The sequence below is a fragment of the Balaenoptera physalus genome, assembly GCF_965194825.1.
Source record: "Balaenoptera physalus genome assembly, chromosome: X".
Taxonomy (NCBI): Eukaryota; Metazoa; Chordata; class Mammalia; order Artiodactyla; family Balaenopteridae; genus Balaenoptera; species Balaenoptera physalus.
Window position 1 is genome coordinate 118,814,457 of NC_138903.1, and position 20,223 is coordinate 118,834,679.

Genomic DNA, 20,223 nt, shown 5'->3' on the forward strand with positions numbered 1-20,223 from the left:
ACACACACGAGTCAGGCTGTTGCTAATCAAGTATCTTATTTCAACCCTGTTCCTATCTCCACCACTGTCGATGGGGTAGGCGGGCAGACAGGGCAGCTCTGAGGCTGCCCACTCCTTCCAGAGAAATGACTGGATTTAAAGGAAATCTATTGTATCTACCTGCAGTCCCCATTGTTTCCAGAGTGAACTGGTGATTATCTTGTTATTTATTTTTTGAATAATAAAGATCTCTTAACATTATTGTGGTTATTTAGCATCTGAAGCCCCAGGCCAGGTTGGGGGGAGGGGGGATCGTTTGGAGGGAATGTTCCCAACCCTTGTGATGCTTTCAGAAACTTGGTTCTGAAGCTTGTGGCACCACAAAATATCTTGGTGACAGCACACTCCCTGGAAGGCTGCGATAGCCTTTGATGGATGACAGGAAAGCGTATCCGGTGAAAAGCTTGCTCAGGAAAGGTTGCAGAGGATTGAAAAAAGGCTGGGTTTTTTTCCTTGATTAATCACAGCTAAGCGAAGCTTAAACGAGAAGCAGTTGCTTATCTTTTTAATAGCTGTCAAGGCGGTTCCACCTTAGGTAAGAGGACGTGGAACTGGGACAAACTGAAGGGAAGCATTGGCCTCTCGGTCTTGTCACTTCCGGTCGAGGGGTTTTTCACGTAAGAAGCCCAGAGTGGCTTCGTCATCCTTACCGGTAGGGGGCCCTTCTTAAGGCAAATACCACGTGTCCAGGCAGAAAAATATGACTGTAGCAATAAGACAGGGGCGTGAGGAGAGTTGGGGGCAGCTCTCGGCCGCTGGCCCTGCTCTTCGGTCCTCTGGATGGCACAGTCCCTTCCTGGCTGAGTGACTTGGAAGGCCTTAGAGCATGAATTTCTAACACAAGGCTGGAGTCGTGCTAGACAGACTTGCTGGGTTGTGTATGGATACTTTCTCCAACAAGAGAACTTTGGTCTGAGCCCTCGTGACATTTGTGGATTCGGGGACTCAGTCAGGGATGTGTCCACAGTGCGATCCTGTCCTCTGGAGCAAAGATCCTTCTTCAGCGTTGCCCTCGGCACGGAAGACTTGAAGGAAGGGGGCAGCGAGCAGACACTGCTCATGATATTCTCACAGGTAGGCCAGGACCCGGTCTAGCTGATGGGAGGGCCTGGCCCAGTCCCGAGGGAAGAAGACAATACATGGGCCATCAATGTCCCTCCCTCAGGGTAGCTGAGCGCCCACTTTGGAGCACAGCCATGGGTGGGCAAGAGGGTCATAAGGGAACTCATGTCCAGCCTGGACAAACCTTTTATAGTCTTTATACACTCACATCCTCTGTTTAAACCTTGCCCCTGCACTTCACGCCCCCTTCTTCTTCTTCTTTGGAAATCATTATCTTCCAGACTATCTCTACATCTAGTAACCAAGTGGCTATGGCTAACAATATCTGTTATCGGAAGGAATGCTATAGACACAGAAACTCGAATTTTCTAGGCGATCTCCTCTGCTCCCATGCTTTCTGCTGCCCTCTAAATGCCAGTTCCCGCAGCCCCAGCCCAGAACTTTCTCCTAAGCTTCAGCTTCACATAGCCAAGTGCCTTCAACCTCTCAGACGGCTTCCTCCTAACGTCACCCTTGCCCTTCCCAAGAACTCCAGGGCCCATCCCTCCCCTCTCCTCCTCCTGTCCTACCTGCTCACAGGGGGCTGTCTCTCCCAGCGCATGGGTTGAATGACCCCCTTCGTGCTACTGACGTTATGCCTTTAGTCCTGACCTGCCCCCTAGAGTGTGTCCCCTTCTGCCCGCATTTCCGAATGGTGGGCCCAGGAGTCAAATCCAAGGCATCCAAATGGAACCCTTGATCTTCCCCCCGCCCAAGATGGGACCCACTTTCTGTGTTGCCCATTCCAGTGAAGGGCAGCCTCATCCGCGCTGCTTCCTGAGCCAGAACCCACGCTTGACTCCTCACTGCCCTCACTCCCACGTCCAATCCTACCAGCCCAACGCATCAACCTTATTTCTTAAATACCTCTTAATCTACTTCTTTCTGTCTCTACTGTCACGATCCTAGTCCAAACTCCTGTCATTTCTCTTCTGGAAGATTACAACAGCCTCCTAGACTCTCTGCCTCCACCCCTGTTCCCTCTCATCCATTCTCCATGTGCGGCCTGAGGCGAGAGCGAATTCTTTTTCTTTTTGGCTGCACCACACGGCATACAGAACCATAGTTCCCTAAGCAGGGATCGAACCCGCGCCCCCTGCAGTGGAAGCAAATTCTTAAATACAATTCTGATGTCACCACTCCCCTACTTCTTAACGACCTCAGAATAAAGACCCAAATAATTAACTTATTTCTTCTCCTGCCGATACCTCTCTCAGTGCGTTAAGTTCCAACCCTCAGTTCCTCTAAGCAAGGCTACAAACGCTTTCATGCCTTAGGAGAGATGGGAATGCTATTTTCTCTGCTTGTGGCTTCCCTCCCCTCCCCGCTGCCCCCCGCACTTAGGCTCACAGCACTTACAGGGTGGAGGTGTTTCCTCTGATGCCGGGAGCTGCTTCTAACCCAGGATTCCATGAAATCATTCTGTGTGTTGGTTAAAGCAAGAATTTGCACCGCCTTAGGCCTTTAAAGCAGTCTGAAGTACTTGGAGACACAAAAAGGGAACATGATTTTTATTATGTTCTTTTTTTCTGTGAAGCACATCTAGGCTCCACAGACAAGTCATTTTCTCTCTTCTGGGCCTCAGCGTCCTCATCTGTAAAGTGGGGATGCTAAGAATACATGCTTTGCAAAGCTTAGGAGGATTTGATGAGACCATTCCCAGAAAGCCCCCAGCAGAGTCTGCTCTCTGGAACACATTATCCTATAAAGAGCACTAAGGTGGGTCTCCACGCGGTCCCCAGCACACCAGCCCGCACCCAGTGGCATAGGTAAACAGGACGGCATCTTAAAATGATTGAAACCTCCGAGACCAAGGCCAATGAATGCCTGGCAGCCCAGGTACACATGAAAGGCCTTGCCCATGTAGTAGACCAAAGACCACACCCACTTTGAAGCAAAGTGAAAGCAAAAAAAAAGAAAAGAAAAAAGGCAAGATTAGAGTACATACCGAACACTAGAGCAGGTCTGTGTGTAGCAAAGACTCTTTCCTATAGTTTCCTTGTCAAAAACGATTAACCATCGGAGGCTGGGGGTTGCCAAATTTTTCAGTAGGCTTGAGCAGTTCCATCTTTACGACATTTAGGAAGGTTTAAAAACAAAACTATGATCACTAATTCTCAATCTAGAGGATATCAGCTTATAAACTTCCCCCTTCCAAGATAAACAACAAGGTCCTACCGTATAGCACAGGGAACTATATTCCCGATACACCATAATGGAAAAGAATATGAAAAAGAATATGTATATGTATGTATAACTGAATCACTCTGCTGTACACCAGACACTAATACAACATTGTAAATCAACTATACTTCAATAAAATAAATTAAAACAAAAAAACTTCCCCCTTCCATACCACACTTCTCTGAGTAACCCCAAGAGGCAATTCAGCAACTTTCAAGAAAACCAAATATATAGTTGCTTTCCATTTCCCATTCCTGGAGTTCCACTGAGTTATCTGTCATATTTTTCCTGCTAATGTAACCCCACTTAAAGTCCAATAATTTTTGGTCACTAATTCTTTATCTTCTGTACCTCTCTGATGGTAAACCTCTTTGAAATCCAACATGAAACCTTTAACACATCTTCGATCTGATTCACATTATTTATTTATTTATTTATTTATTTATTTATTTTTATTTTTTTATTTTGGCTGCGCTGGGTCTTAGTTATGGCACGTGGACCGTTAGTTGCAGCATGCAGGATCTAGTTCCCTGACCAGGGATCGAACCCCGGCCCCCTGTGCTGGGAGCGTGGAGTCTTACCCACTGGACCACCAGGGAAGTCCCTGATTCACATTTCTTATTACTAGGAGTTAAAGACTTGGTTTTTTATCCATTCACCCACCCATTCAACACTGATTGGGATGATACGTTCTGTGCTATGCACTCGATGGATATGATCCAGTCCCTGCCCTCAGGTAGCTTACGGAATTTTGCATCACAGGTGTGCAAATGTTGAAAGCCCAGCGTGAATACTGCAGCGGTGGTCAGGGCCAGTGTAACAGGGAAAACCGGGAAGGATATGTAACTCGGACAAGCAGGGCAAGGTAGGTGTCAGGAAAGGCTTTCCAGGACAGGTGGCACACACTGAGTCTTGAGGGATGTTGGGGGGAGGAGGGGCCACAGGGAGGAAAGGAGGACCAGAGGGAGAGCACAGAACATACGAAAGCAGAGATTGTGAAGACGGATAAGAGGTTCAGGGGAGCAGCGAGGGCCTTGTGTGAGAAAGAATCTTGGTGTACAGGCCAAACAGCACCTGCTGAAGCCCAATCTAGGAAGAGCCTTTGTGCTCATCTGGCAGACAGAAACTTCCCTCTGAGCTGCTTGCCCAGAGGGGCTGGCTCTACAGCTTGGCCGAGGTCGCCTGCATGCCAAGAGCTGGGTCAGACTGGACCCTGCAGGCTTGGAGGTTGCTGAAAGCTTAGAACCCCACTGGCCTTCTGCTATTGGCACCAAGGCAAGTCTTCACAATTCTTCCAGACAAACAGCGGAGACCTCAAATTATGGGGAAAGTTGGCTCATTCAACAAATATTTCTTGAGTAGGTTCTATGGGCTTGACCCTGTATTAGGCCCCGAATTTACATGGATGAAAGGAGCCTATTCTCCCCTTTTAAGGTAATTAACATTTAGTGTGGAAAAAGACACAAGCAAATAAAGTGCAGCGTGATGGAGTCTGGATTCCCTGAGGAGGTAATGCTTGAGCTTTTTTTTTTTTTTAATTTATTTGAAAATTATTTCAAACTTACAGAAAATTTGCGAAAATAAGAATAGTACAAATAAAAAGTGGTTTCTGAATCATTTGAGAGTAAGTTGTGTACCTCACGGCCTTCACCCCTAAATACTTCAGCGTGTATTTCCTAAGAATAACGATATTCTTGTTTATAACCACAGGTACAGTTATCAACTTCAGTCGATTTAACATTGATATTGATCTTCCATTTGTATTCCAATTCAGGTAAGTCATCCAATAATATCTTTTATAGCATTTTCCCCTCCAGCACGGGATTCAGTCTAGGGTCGGTATTGCATTTAGTTGTCATGTCTCTTTAGTCACCTTTAATCTGGAACATTTCCACAATCTTTGTCCTTTTTTTTTTTAATAAATTTATTCATTTACTTCTGGCTGCGTTGGATCTTCGTTGCTGTGTGCGGGCTTTCTCTAGTTGCAGCGAGCGGGGGCTACTCTTCATTGCAGTGCGCAGGCTTCTCATTACGGCCGCTTCTCTTGCTGCGGAGCACAGGCTCTAGGCACGCGGGCTTCAGTAGTTGTGGCACGTGGGCTCAGTAGTTGTGGCTCACACGCTCTAGAGCGCAGGCTCAGTAGTTGTGGCGTGCGGGCTTAGTTGCTCCATGGCATGTGGGATCTTCTTGGACCAGGGCTCAAACCCATGTCCCCTGCATTGGCAGGCAGATTCTTAACCACTGAGCAGGGAAGCCCACAACCTTTGTCTTTAATGACATTGACTTTTTAGACTAATATAGTAACAATCTGTCCCCTTTAAAAAAAAAAAAACAGTGTTCCTTATTTTGAGTTTGTCTGATGTCTCCTCATGATTAAATTCAGGTTATGCTTTCCTGGATGGAAAACTACATAAATGATGTTCTGTCCTTTGCAGCGTATCACATCTGGAGGCACATGACGGCCGTTTGCCTCCCACTGTTTTTTTTTAAAATTAATTATTTAATTAATTTATTTATTTTTGGTTGTGTTGGTTTTTTGTTGCTGCTCGCGGGCTTTCTCTAGTTGCAGCGAGTGGGACTACTCTTTGTTGCAGTGCGCAGGCTTCTCATTGTACTGGCTTCTCTTGTTGTGGAGCATGGGCTCTAGGTGCACAGGCTTCACTAGTTGTGGCATGTGGGCTCAGTAGTTGTGGCTCACGGGCTCTAGAGCGCAGGCTCAGTAGTTGTGGCACACGGGCTTAGTTGCTCTGCGGCATGTGGGATCTTCCCAGACCAGGGCTCAAACCCATGTTCCCTGCATTGGCAGGCAGATTCTTAACCACTGCGCCACCAGGGAAGTCCCTGCCTCTCATTGTTGATGTGAATTTTGATCACTCAGTTACAGTGCTGTCCAATTTCCCCACTCTATCTAGAGTTACTATTTTCCACCTTGCAACTAGTAAGCACTCTTTGGGGAAACACTATAAGATCATACAAGTAACTTGCTCGTCATCAAAGTTTCCCTCTATACTTAGCACCCAATGATAATTTTTGCCTGACTCGGTCTTTACTATGATGGCTGCAAAACAGGGATTTTCCAACTCCAGAGTTCCTTCCACGTTTACCAGTCAACCCTCAGCATGGTACTGTAAACAAGAGCCTTCCCTTTCTCCCCACTTACTTATTTATCCATATGGACACATAGATTTCTACTTTTTCCAATGTTTTCAAATTCATTACTGTATTTTTGTGCTCAAATTTTCCCTTATTTGGCCAGTAAGAGCCTCTTCAAGTTTGCACCTGTGTCTTTGTAACATGCCCCTATCATATTTCTGAGCATTACTTTCTGGCAGAACAAGATGTTCCAGGCTCATCTTGTACCTGTCCTGCCTCAGCCGTAGAATCGGCCATTTCTCCAAGGAGCCCTCGTTCCTTTCAGTGCAGAGTATAGTGTTTAGAAACCAAGTTCTGGGCACAGCTGTGTTCATTGCTATTAGGATGTCACTTCTCCTAGGAAATGTATGCGTTTAGACGCCTATGTATACGCATGTAGGTACTAAAGCTGTCAGCCTTAGCAAATAAAATTTCAGGGTAGGGACCTCCCTGGTGGCACAGTGATTAAGAATCAGCCTGCCAATGCAGGGGACACGGGTTCAATCCCTGGTCCGGGAAGATCCCACATGCCGCAGAGCAACTAAGCCCACGTGCCACAACTACTGAGCCTGTGCTCTAGAGCCCGCGAGCCACAACTACTGAGCCCGCATGCCGCAACTACTGAGCCCACGTGCCACAGCTACTGAAGCCTGTGCGCTCTAGGGCCCATGCTCCGCAACAAGAGAAGCCACCGCAATGAGAAGCCTGCACACCTCAAAGAAGAGTAGCCCCCGCTCGCCGCAACTAGAGAAAGCCCGTGCACAGCACCGAAGACCCAACGCAGCCCCCAAAAAATAAAAAAATAAAAAAAAATTCAGGATACCCAGTTATATTTGGATTTCAGGTAAACATTGAAAAACTTAGTATAAATATATCCCATGCAATATTTGGGACATGATCTATACCAAAACATTATTTGATGTACAGTTGAAACTCCGATGTAACTGAGCATCTTGTATTTTATCTGGCAACCCTAATTCATACAAACATACACACTACATACATATAAATGTACACATATACATGCAGAGATACATATGTACATGCGTTTTAGAAATCAGGAGTTCACATAGATACTTGAGCTGACTCTAAATGGAAAGGAATGAATTTGCTTGATGGACAGGGATGGGAAAGGGATTCTAGGCAGGGCAAATGGCATATTATGGGACTTAGAAATTCAAGGAGATCCAACTTTACTGAGTGTGGTGGGGAGTAGCCAGAGATTAAATTTTTAAACAGGTGAATGACATAGATGTTTTAGATAATCATTCTACTGGCACCAAAGAGGCCAGACTATTGGCACCAAAGAGGCTAGACTACAAGAGGCAAAGAGATGCATTAGTCTGAGGGAGAGATGATAAGCAACAAAAGTAGGCAATGGAGGATGGGGTTATAACAGAGTTAAAAATGATAAGACTTGATGACTAGATGTATAAAGGGTTAATGTATAAATTTATACAGGGTTGAGGGAGAGGAAGGACTAAAGGACAATACTTGTTTTTCCGGTTCGGGCAACTAAGTGGCCAGGGGTGCTAGGTACTGGGATAGGAAACATTGGAAGAGCAGATCTAGGACTACAAATGAGGAGTACAGTTTGGGACATGCTGAGTTTGAGGTGCTGTAGGACATCCAAGCTGAGATGTCCACAAGGTAGCTGCATCCACGGGTCTGGAGCTCAGGAGAAAAGGTCAGGATGGGAAAATATGGACCAGGGAGTCATCTACACTTTGATGAATAAAGTTATAGGAATAGACAAGGTTGTCCACGAAGAGGCTATAGAAAGGAAGAGAAGAGGCAAAGAGCATCAAGGATCAGCAACATTCAGGGAACAGGCAGGAGGCAGATCCAGCGAAGGAGACTTTGGGGTGGTCAGAAAGGTTGAATGAACGCCAGGAAAGCTGGGATCATGAAAGCCCAGGACGGAGAGATTTATCAAGGAGGCAAGGGTCAGAAACTGCAGAGAGGTCAAGATGGGTATTGAAAAGCGTTCCCTGGATTTGTCAATAAGAGCTCATCAGTGACTTCAGGAGAGTAGATGGCTGAGGTAGAAGCTGACTTGGCAAGTACCAAGTGCAGAGGAGGAGATGCAGTAGCAAGAGCATGGATTCGAGAGGCAGACGGACCAGGGTTTCAAATCCCTGCTCCACACATACTAGCATATTGTTCAACCACTGTAAGATGGGGATAACAATAGTGAATACCTCACAGGGTTGTTGCAAGGGTTACAGGAGCTTTACTATGTAAAAGAGTGCAGAGCCTAGCACATGGGAGGTGCCATGTTACAGCTATTGCTTCGGCTTCCTACGCTGAGGCGATCTCAAGCAGAAAGGTAATATCAGGTGCCTATAAAATTGATGGCTACAGGGGCTTCCCTGGTGGTGCAGTGGTTAAGAATCCTCCTGCCAATGCAGGGGACACGGGTTTGAGCCCTGGTCCGGGAAGATCCCACATGCCGCGGAGCAACAAAGCCCGTGCGCCACAACTACTGAGCCTGTGCTCTAGAGCCCGTGAGCCACAACTACTGAGCCTGTGTGCCACAACTACTGAAGCCCATGTGCCTAGAGCCCACACTCCACAACAAGAGAAGCCACTGCAATGAGAAGCCCGCGCACCACAATGAAGAGTAGCCCCCCGCTCGCCACAACTAGAGAAAGCCCGCACGCAGCAACAAAGACCCAATGCAGCCAAAAAACCAAAAAACAAAAAACAAAAAACAGACGGCTACAGAAGTGGAAGTCAGGGGGCTTCCACTGACTATGGCTTCAAGGTCATAACACGGTAGCTGTAATCCAAATCCAGTTTCAGAAGATGCTGCTGCCACTACAGTCTGTCACCCATAGGTAGTACAGAAGCCACGAACATATCCTTGGAACCTCCTGCCAGCCAACAAGCCCCAGGAAGATAGCCTCTGCCTAAATGAAGCCTTTCAAGCATTGCACAAAGGCATCTCATTGGCAGAACTGAAAATGTATCAGAACCCACACTGTATCGGAACCCTAGCTGCAAGGGAGTCTGGGCTAGGTGCTTTTTTAGCCTTGGGGTTGCGGGTGGGAGGAGGAATGGATGCTGAGTAGCAACAGATAATATCCAGTGCATCTATCTTGAGGGGGGAGCAAATATTTTCATCCTGACCGCTGACACCAGCATTCCACCTGTGGTCAAAATAGAGCAAAATTGGCAAAATCCTGCAAAATATAAAGAGGGATGGAAACAAGACTAAAGATCAAGGGATAAGCTTGAACAAGAAAGTGAATATCTCTTTCTCTTATATTGGAAGGAAAATGGTGAGAAGAGGTACAGACAGTTTATAGGTTGTGGGCAGGAGGAGAGAGGTGGAGAACTTACAGAAGGTTCTCTCTCAAGAGATGTATTATCTCTTTAAAGTGGGGAACAAATATCATCTGCCCTGAGTGAAAAAGGTAGAAGCTGGTTCAGGGGCCTGATGAGCATGGATAGCTATGAGGGAAACAGAAGAGGAAGCTGACACAGCATGAGAAATCTTTCTGCACACCAGCTAGCAAAAAAAAAAAAGAAAGAAAAAGAAAATGAAGAAGAAACACAGGACTTATTTTATAAAGCATTGTTATTCTTATTTATTGAAAATGTCCATTTTAAAAGTCTTCAAAATAAAAACAAGTTAGAAAATTTCAGCTGTGTAAGAAGGGACATGACAGAAGAGGAACTGAAAGGCCTCGAAGGGCAGCGGTATGACTACAGAGTAACAGGGACCCATTTATAGAGTACTGTAAACAACACAACTATGGAGACACTGCCGTCAGGTTACCATGGCTTCATTTCCCATATGGGATTATTAAGTGTGAGCGCGGACACCACTCTGCACAAGCTACGTTACCCAGAGTACTCAGGGCCTCTCATCAGAAGGGCCATGTCCCCAAAACATGCATATGGACACGTCGCTTTAAAATAAAGACCTTTCAATATTTTAAGCAATCCTATATACCTTATCAACTAAAGTACTTTGTAATCACAAAAATGTTTCCTATGGATATAGTTTGCACATTTATTGCAAGCCATTGACTAACCACAGACAGGGCAGATGCTGTGATCTGTGCTGCTGTTATTGTTGTTTTCCATTTGGAGATGAAGGACGGCATCTCTAAACTGTTGGGCTAAAAACAGAACAACAGCCATTCCTAGCAATCTTGTTCCGTCTTCAGCTTCCAAAGACAGCTGTGTGTGGTTGGCTGAGATTGATCTGCGGGAACAGTCCATTTCCCGTGGATGGTGTAATTTCTGCTGTGCAGCAAGCAGTCAACAGCCCTGTACCATGTAGCTATGGGAATTGAGACCCACCCTGTACTAGAAAGGAAAAGGGCTTAACAAGCTGGGGAGTTCAAGCTTCAAGTTTAGTTCCTAAACAACATTCGCAAAACCCACATTTATAGGCACCCATCAAATGTATCTGGGAGACAACTTTGATCAGTCCGCTGGTCCTTGGCCTCTCTTTCCAGCGATCTCCTCCACCTGGCCAAACTTCCCATCTTTGGGACAGACAGGGGCAGGTTGCCCTGCTCTGTCCTACAGCCCCAGGCCAACTTTCAACTGTGCTGAATTTGGATGTGCGTTGCCCTCCTGTGACCCTCTTCTAAACCTGGTTTATCACAGTCCTAATTTCTCAGATACTTACAAAGGCGAGGGTTTGATTCAACGAGCAATTTGAGTAAACCAGTTCCAAATAATCAGCTTCACTAGTAACCAGCACACAGCTACTAGAGGGGCCCTTTCTTTCCGGCTATACAAACTGGACCAACAGCACATTTCTGCAAATAATGCTTAGAGTCCTACTCGAAGAGGCCGATGACTATTTACAGCTTCTCACAGCATATATGGGAGAGCAATCAAGGGAATTAAAGCTGTCTGCTAGGGCACAACATCTCCTCAAGTGTAGACTGAAGGATGAGAAGTCGCAATTTGAATATGTGATGGAGAAAAAAGTAACTGCTCACAGTCTATATTTTTAAAAAGCAAAGCACACACATACCAGTTGACACACCACTTGGTATGCTTGGCTAAAAGCACTGGGGAAATAGAAAACTTACACACAAGGCAGAAGGTTAGGGACAAAACCTATCATGCACTGGCAAGAGATGGGCAACTCTGCTACTGAAGGGGAGGACTGTCCAGTGCAATTTGCTAATGGATTTGGTGTTGGCATGGGTGACCAGAGCTTCTGTCCCACAGAGTTAAAATGTAAACCAACACGAAAGGAGGGAGGGCACTACAGTTTTCTTGGTCTTCTAGACAAAATAGGGTAGTCATTAAAAAAAGTGTGCATTGAGGACGGCCCAGGGAAGGGCAGCTGGATCACTGGGCAAACGTGTTAGCCTTTCACCCTACGCCGGTCAGAGTTCCAGAAGTGTCGCCTTCAGTAAATCAGGTACTGAGGGGCTGCCAGGCACAGGAAAGCATTGTGGGGGAAAGTCAAGTTCACATTTAATAAGCCATGGCGGGCCACTTTGGGTCAGCAGCCGGCCCAAAAACAGTGACCCGAGATAATGGCTGGTAAAGAGGCACTATGAATTGAAAGCCATCTGAAGACCATGTAAGTCATTTGCCTACATTAGCTTCCCTTTGCTTACTGAATGGAAAAGACTCTGGGGAGACGTTCACCCCCTCTTGCTTTGACCTCTGTCAAAAAAAATAAACAACCAACCAATAACCAAACAACAACAAACACTGAACCAAACACACACACAGGGAGAGAGAAAGAGAGAGAGAGAGAGAGACTAAGATACGAAATAAAAACCAGAGAAGTGAGCAAACTGAGTCAGATCACTCAGCTGGACATTTCCCGATGCCCTGCGGGCACCCTCTGCCAGCCGCACTGTGATGGTTATGGGAGAATGGAGGTCTTGCTACTGGACTCAGCCCGAATACACTCATCAGTTTGCTTCAACAGCCTCCGGACCAACTTTTCTAGGTCCCTTCTTGATTTCAACTCTTCTTCCAGGCACTGCTTCATTCTTTTATTCTCCTATGATGGGAAAAGGTTGGTTGGTTACCAGACAAAGGGACCCCGCCTCAGGGCTCCTCCTGCCCAGTCTCTTGGCAGCCTTCACCACTGACAACACTTTCCTGCCTCAAGCGCCTCTCCCTCAGCTTCTAAGACAAGGCAGCCTCTTGATTGTTCTACTTCTCGCTGACCATCCCTTGAAATACAATACAAGCATTCTCTAGGGCTCTGGCCCTGGCCCTCTTCTAATTCAACACACTTTTCACTTAGTGTCTCTTCTCTTTCAACTCAAATAACTACATAGGGGCCTCCCCAGCCTCTCTGGTACTGACCTCATCTCAGCTCATGAGCACCAGGTCCACAGTCCCCAATGCCAACATAGATGTGTTACAAGCACCTTGGACTCATTATGTCCTAAAGTGAACTCATTATCTCCCCCACCACCCAAACTTCTCTTCCTCCTGTGGCTCTTGATTTCCGCGAAGGGCACCACCATATCAAAGTAGATACCCAGGTGAAGAGACTCATCTTCCATCCCTGGCTCTTTCTTAATCCCCACATCATGGCGCCATTTTCCAAAGGCTCTAACTCTGCGATGTGCCTTCCTTTACATCTGTGTCCCTCCTCCGCAGCCTGAGTGGCTCTCCCTCCTCAGCTCAGGACTTTATCATGTCTCACCCTGAGTTTTATAATAACCTCCTAAGTGGTCTTCCAGCCTCTGGTCTCTCTCCCTTCAATCCATCCTTAACCCTGTCACCAGGTACAGTCACTCCTCAAACCCAAGGAAGAGCGTCCCTCATGGAGCACTGGATCAGATCTGCAGAGGAGCCCACAAATCATGATTTATGGTTCTGTTTACACTTACATGCTCATGAATGACTTATCTTTTCTTAAATTCTGTTTGCAAAAGTCAGGGACCATGAAAGCTGTAACTAAGTTTGTGATCCTATTGTAAATCCCTAAATAGGTATAGAAGCAAGCCTTGGAAATTGAAACCCAAGGTCACGTGGTAAAATCAACAAAACCCACCTGGATGACACAAGGGAACTAAGAATCCCCACCTCACCACCTTGTTCCTGGCCTTCTCCTGAGGGCATATACCAGTGCACAGCAGGGAAGAGGGAGCAGGCCCGTTAGGACCTGAGAAAACGACTTTCGAATTTCATTACCTGTTTCAGCTCTTTGACCTCATCCTTCAAGGCATAAACAGTATCGACAAGGCTCCTAGGACACAAAGATAAAGTTCATAGATTAATAGATGGCACTGAAGTATTGTTAAGTGATACTTAAGAAGAAAAGCAGCTTTCTAGAAATACAGATCCTGAAAAGCGGTGGCCTTTCTGGTGGATCGGAAGAGATACTGCTATGAATGGTCCTTGTGTTTCTCATTTTTATGGGCTAACAACCAGCATCACACAAGCTCTTTCTAACACCGTGTCACCGCACATTTTCTATACTTCCCTCCTCCTCTGCTGCTCGCTTCCCAGCTTAGGCAAGTCCAAAAAAAAAATAAAACAGACTAGTGTATTGTACACCTGTAACTTATATAATATAGTACATCAACTCTACTTCAATTTTTTTTAAATAAATAAAAAGAAAAGTCAAGGAAAAAAAGAGACTAGGGCTCCTCATAAGGTTTTGATTTCTCTCTCGGGGGCAGGAAGGACCATCACCTGACATATTGTAATGAGAGGTGTCACCAGGCCCTGCCTATCCTACACTATCTGTGCTATGGCATTGCCCTTCTCACCTATCTGACCCTACACCATCGTATATGACACAAACACAAAGTCAGGGGCATTATTTCTAAAAGATTCCATATATTCCAAAAAAGGATAAAGCGCCTTGGCAGAACTGTGGAAGAGTCACTTCCTCTCTGGCTCTCTCCCTGGACAAGGACATTGGAGATCTGGGCTCCAGTTCTGACCCTATGACTTACCAGGCCTCTAACCTTAGGTAACCAGTTTTCTTCTCATCCTCTCTTGGTCTTATTTTCTTCACATACAAAATGGGGATAATACCACATTCCCTGAAAACCTCATAAAGTCATTGTAGGGGTTAATATAGCTATAATAATAGTCATTATAACGATCATCATTTACTGAGTAATTATCATGTGCTAGCCTTTGTACTTCTTATTCCATTTAACCTCACAAAAATCCTGAAAGTATTACTATCGTACCCATTTTACAGATGAGGAAACTGAGGCACAGAGAGGTGACGGAACTTGCTCCAGGTCACACGGCTAACAAGTACCAGAATCTGGAGTTGAACCAGGGCTGTTATTCTCTTGAGCCCAAGTGCTTTACCATTTGGTCGTATCACTTCATACACCAGATGGAAAAATACATTGACGATGCCAAGCACTGTGAAACACGCTGTCCTATGCAAATTTAGGCCTGACTTCAGAAATGACTCAAGTATAAACAAGTACTTAACCTGATTTTCCCCCGTTAGGTCACCCTCACTACTGTGCAAAGCTAGGTCAGGGACATAATTTCCCTGAATCTCAGTTTCCTCATCTGTAACAGTGGTGAAAGTAACGTTTATCTCCCAGGATTGCGGTAGGAGCTTAAATGAGGTCAAGTATGTGAAAGTCCAGTGCCTGAGTCAATAAATGTGAGAGGCATCCCTCTGGGCAAGGGAATTGGTGCTATGGCCTTCCCAATGCCTCCAAAACCCATGTGGAGTGGTATTCTTGCGTGCCCTGAAGTCCCACCCTGACCTCTTCTGCCTCTCCTTCCCCCTTCCCTTTGTTGGGGGGCAGCACCCCCGAGGCTCCCAACTGCACAGTCAGCCAAGAGGGCCACATTCTCAGATGAGGAGGGACTGTCCTTCCATGCAGGCTTGGCCAAAGCCACGTTGCCCTGCCAGAACCTTCTTTCCAGCCCCCAGAAAAATCAGAAAAGGTTTAGCCCGCTCTACGCACTTTTCTTCGATGATGGTCTGGCCGTTGCTTCTGGTTTCTTCAATGATGAGTTTCTCTTCCTCGGGGAGTAAGACTTGGGGAACGGAATCCTTGCGAGCACCTACAGACAAGGGCGGCAAGAGGCGAGGGAGGGAGTTTACTAGGGGAGACTATTTGTTGGGGGTTAGTTCCTTTCTACTGTTGTTTTTGAGGGGTCTTTGTTGACGGCATCTGGCTACCTGGCACCCCGAGAATAGTCATCCAACATTTGCTGACGAAATCCTCCTGACGTGAGAAATTCGAAATGGCCAAATACACTGATTCAATCCTGGGGGCGGGGGGCACATTTTGTATTCAGAAACACAATGTGAAAAGGCCGCTGTGAGAACTATCCTCAACCAGGACCCCATCCTTTCCTGTTTTGCCTCTTCCGGAGCAAAGAGCCGGCCAGTGACCATTCCTCCCTGTACATCTCTGGGGAACGGCACGCCACACCCTGTGGGTTTTGTATTTGAGTAAAGATCGTGCAGAACGTAGCACTGCACTGGGACGCAGCATGCTTAAAGGGTCAGAAGCATCATTCACTCCCATTTGTTCTCTTTACCGTCCTACAGGGTGAAGCAGGGTCAGTGAAGACCACTTTGATGGAGGGTAGAGGGGGCGTTGGGGAGATCATCACAACAGCAGCAAAGATGCAGGCGTCCTCACTGCTCTCTGCTCACCATCTCCAGGCTCTGGGATGGAAGAGGTGACAGAGCAGCCATGGGACCTGACCAGACAGCTCTCCTGCACCTGCAACCTCCCCTTCCCTTCTGGATCCTTCCTCTCAGAGCCACTGGCTTCCTCTCTTCTAAGCCAAGTTCCTTCAAGTTGTGAACACTCAGTGCCTTCACTCAACCTCCATCCCTTTCCCGAGGTGGATGTGTCTCTGCCTTCCTCGGGGGCCCAGTACTTCGTAGGTGCTTAATAAGTGCATAGCAGACTGGCCGACTAACCAACCGACTGGATGCAGCGAGAAACAATAGCAGCCGCTTCTAGGGGTGCAGGACTTCTGGCTGGAGAGGGATGGAGGGTGTCGGTCACCAGGATGCGAAAACGCTTACCATGTGCCAAGCACTATGCTAGACACTTTCCACACATAAAAGGGAGGCCAGGGAGGACGGGGGGAAATGAGACTCTTGAGGCCAGAATGCCTGCCCGCACCTCTGAGCAAATCTCCCGTTCTATCAGTGTGAGGACAGAAGGCGGCAGGAGGTGAGGTCAGATTTCCTATGAGGGCTGCTGCTTCTGGCGTCTCCTTGCCCCCCTCTTTCCTAGTTTTTGCGATAAAAACTGCTCTCACTTTCTTTTCCTGACTCCTCGAACCTTGTTATCAGGGCTGGGCATGCCCAAAGCCGGAGGCAGGTTTGGTCTGAGAAGCAGAAGGTGCGACAGTCCCCCCTTCAGAGTCAAATGTGTCAACTTCCACATACAATACTTTCCCCATGACGACCTGAGAGACATGTTACTTTGGAAGCATCGGTCAGGGCAGTCCACTGAGGAAGCCCTGCCCACGCTCAAGCCAGGGCTCAGTGGCTGTCCAGATGGAACATTATGGAGAGCTTATCCCTTACACAGATGCAAGACCCTCACACCAGGTATCTTGAATGTCTATAATAATGAAAGGCCAAGGACATAAGCGATGTGACCTGGCTTTTCTAAAAGCACAAGGATGAATCAGAAAGTATTATCTCGCTTTCAGTTTGTAGCCTGAAAGTTGGTGGGGGAAATACCCTCACCTAATGGCTCCCTGATAAATTGTAGACATTCTCAACAGGGCCTGCTAAGCAGCTACATTTCCAGATTTTCAGAGCAACTCTGAAACTTGAGTTTGGTGAAGCTCTGTTTGCTTAAATATGCAGCTGATCAAAGATAGTATTTTGACTTCCTTTCCAAATCTGCCTATAAGAAGAGATTAGCATCAGTTCACAGACACAGGAACTCTCTGGGCTCTTTAATTCCTAACTAGTGTTGGTGAAGGTATCTGCGTACTTCAAAGGAGAGTGACTTTAAAAAAAAAATTTATTTTCATTTCTATCACCTCCAACTTTTTTACTCTTGCATCTCTCTTTGTCTCTGGGTGAAAAGAAACAGTGGGTAAACAAACCGCTTGGTAGCTAAAACCAGCTTATCTGAAAGATGCAGCCCTGTGCCCGCCTCCCTGCTGCAAGTCACCTGCTTTACACACCCTGCAGCCCATCTGGGTTGCTTTTCTCTTTTTCTAAGAGGCGGTGAGCAGTAGCAAAGAAACATCACTCATTAGAGAAAGTGGTTTGGGGGAACCTACTCGAGCCGTGGCCTTGTTGAAAGCTGGCACTGGTACAGTAGGCTTCGATCACTTTCAGAATCTGAGCGTCCTCTTCCAGAGCAGCCGTACCTGTCAAGTGTAATGAATCGTGACTCCTCAGGGAGATACATGCCTCTGGACCCCCGAAATGATGCAGTGCGCTCGGGTGCTAGGCACTGGCTTCTCTGACCAATGGTCTCAATGAAAGGCAGGAGAAAAAGCTGACCGGCTGGCCTGGTGGAGGGGAGTGGCGCTGTCCCCAAGGAGCTCTGGGGTGAGCACCAGTGACTTCAGCACCGAGAGTGGCCTGCTCCGGAAGCCACCCGGAGTTCGAAATTGGAGGGTCCTGTCAGTGTCTCAGAGGCTACAAGGCCAGCACTGGGCTTGGCGCTGGCCTCAGTTCTCATCCCATACACCACACCCTTCCTCTCCATCAAATTTCAAGGCTCACTTTCTCTAGGAAGCTTTCCACCATTAATCCCACCCATTTTTTTCCCCAACCAGCCAGCCTAGTCACTGATTCTCCCTCTCATTCCCCCAACCCCCTCCAACTCATCCTAGAAATGACTGTTAACATGCTGATGTGCACATCCAGGGGTGAGGTGAGGGGTAGGGGAAGCAGAAGCTAGAGTCCAGCAAAGATTTATCCAGACTGTATTTCGGACTGATACACACAGCTCTGTCACCCCTTTGTGATACATCACCTACTCCTTCATGTGTGTCCCAGAGCACCTCGTTCCCAGAGAGGCAAATGTGTACATATCGATTGGCTGACCGACTTTGCAGCCGGCCTCTAAACCCAGCCCTGTTTCTATATGCCAGCAGGCTGCTTCCTTGACTAACTGAGAACATCACTGAACATTAAAATCCCAGAGGATCTCAGGTTTCGGGCCTATTTAGTCGATCTCAGTAAAGGCAAATATCTCAGGTGTCAGAAACTAAGAGAGAAGAAAAAAATGTATCCATAGCAAATGGGTCCCTTTAGTGGTTCTAAACCAGGTAGAGCCAAATATTCAACATGAAAACTATATAGATGGTTTGTCTGCCTAAGACGACATGAAAAGCAGCGGGAGACAGCTTATTCCAAAATCTGAGAGGTGGCGGCCAAGCCTTCCCATGCATTTTTCTTCATGTCACAGGTGATGCTGAGAACACACTGCTTGAATCCTCTTCTTTCAAAAAATTCCTCATCCATAACCGACTTTCTAAAAGCACGAAACACGTACTTTTGCGGATGACATATTCCTCCTCCGATGGCTTTCTTTCGGTCTTTCTTTTGTGAAGAAACTTCTTCATCGTTTTGGGGCTTTTACCAGATTCCTGTAAGGATAGAGGTTTCTTTATGAATTAAAAATTTCCCCAAAAAAACAAATGAGAAAAGCAAATGAAATTAAATAGAATGGCTCTCTCTTATTTTTGACAGTCTCACTTAGGAGGGTATCAAGATTTAATACTATACACAATAAAAATGGCTCCAATAAATGCTAAAAGGTTAAATAAAACCGAGGCAATGCTATTATCCTCTCAATTGCCATAGAGATGGGAATAAGAATGGTGTGGGCCTACTGCAGATGCGGCTGCTTCTCTAGGAGGCCAAATGCCTTTAGGGTACCATCTGCAGAGAAAGTAATGGATGGCAATCCTAGAGAAATAACAGTATTCCTAACTTGGTTTATATTCCCCACTGATACAGCTTTAAGGGAATGAAATAACAATTGTAACTATTAATGGGGTATAGACCGCTTTTTGAAGAGCTTCAAAACTATTTAAATAAATTCTCCTTAGCGACAGTCCCACAAAGAAGAATATCAATTTCCATTTGTGAGACAGGAAAATTAAGGCAGAGAGACTAAGTAAATTCCCTGTAGTCAGAGAGAAGAGCCAAATGAAGGATTTCCTGATAAATAATTTGGGGTTAGGCATAACGTACCTACAGCAAGCTTAAACGTACATCTATAAAGTCATATTTTTAATTAGTAGATAAAAGAGAGATGAATTATTGGATTTGCCTTTGCCATATGAATAACCAGCAGGTCTAAAAAAGTGCTCATTAAGTACCCGAGTAAACAGCGATCATCTTATTCCCATCTCCCATGCAATGTATATACAGGATGCATGGATAACAATTACTACCTTAAAAATAACTGCAACAAAGAATTTAATTTCTTCCACTTAGCCTCAGTGATCCACTTAGACTTGAAAACAGACAGACATGAAAAACTCACATGTGACAAAAATAACAGGAAAAATAGAAACAGCATATAAAAAAACCCCATGGAAAACAGACATCTTAGAGGCATTATAAGATGACATTTTCGTACATATTTCACAAGAGCCTACTTTTTTGAAGAAAGTACTTACATGTCAGAATTGTATCTTCATATTTTAGCCACCAATTGTAACAAGGGACAAAACAAGCATAAAGGAAAGCTTCATTCATCAAAGGTTACAGCACAGCATTATATGATGTCACTGTACGCCAAAGATATCGTTCTACCCTTACCTTTAAGATATAAGACATCCTCTAAAGTGAATATGTAAAGAAAGAGAAGATGAGCG

At 46.0% G+C, this 20,223-nt stretch overlaps 1 protein-coding gene across 8 annotated transcripts in view; it reads right to left on the reverse strand.

Annotated features, from left to right (window-relative positions):
- Positions 1 to 5,653: 5,653 nt before the first annotated feature.
- Positions 5,654 to 20,223, reverse strand: part of ARHGEF6 (Rac/Cdc42 guanine nucleotide exchange factor 6) — a 107,286-nt gene continuing 92,716 nt past the window's right edge. For 6 of the 8 annotated variants that reach the window (XM_082445307.1, XM_082445300.1, XM_082445301.1 and 3 more), the window contains 6 exons: positions 20,168 to 20,188; positions 18,891 to 18,984; positions 17,665 to 17,754; positions 15,360 to 15,459; positions 13,600 to 13,654; positions 5,654 to 12,451 (listed from right to left, as the gene is read on the reverse strand). In XM_082445307.1, coding sequence (XP_082301433.1) covers positions 12,311 to 12,451; positions 13,600 to 13,654; positions 15,360 to 15,459; positions 17,665 to 17,754; positions 18,891 to 18,984; positions 20,168 to 20,188 — 501 coding nt within the window. In that variant the 3' untranslated portion in view covers positions 5,654 to 12,310. The remainder of the gene's footprint in view (positions 12,452 to 13,599; positions 13,655 to 15,359; positions 15,460 to 17,664; positions 17,755 to 18,890; positions 18,985 to 20,167; positions 20,189 to 20,223) is intronic. The other 2 variants (XM_082445302.1, XM_082445303.1) reach the window with 1 other exon arrangement.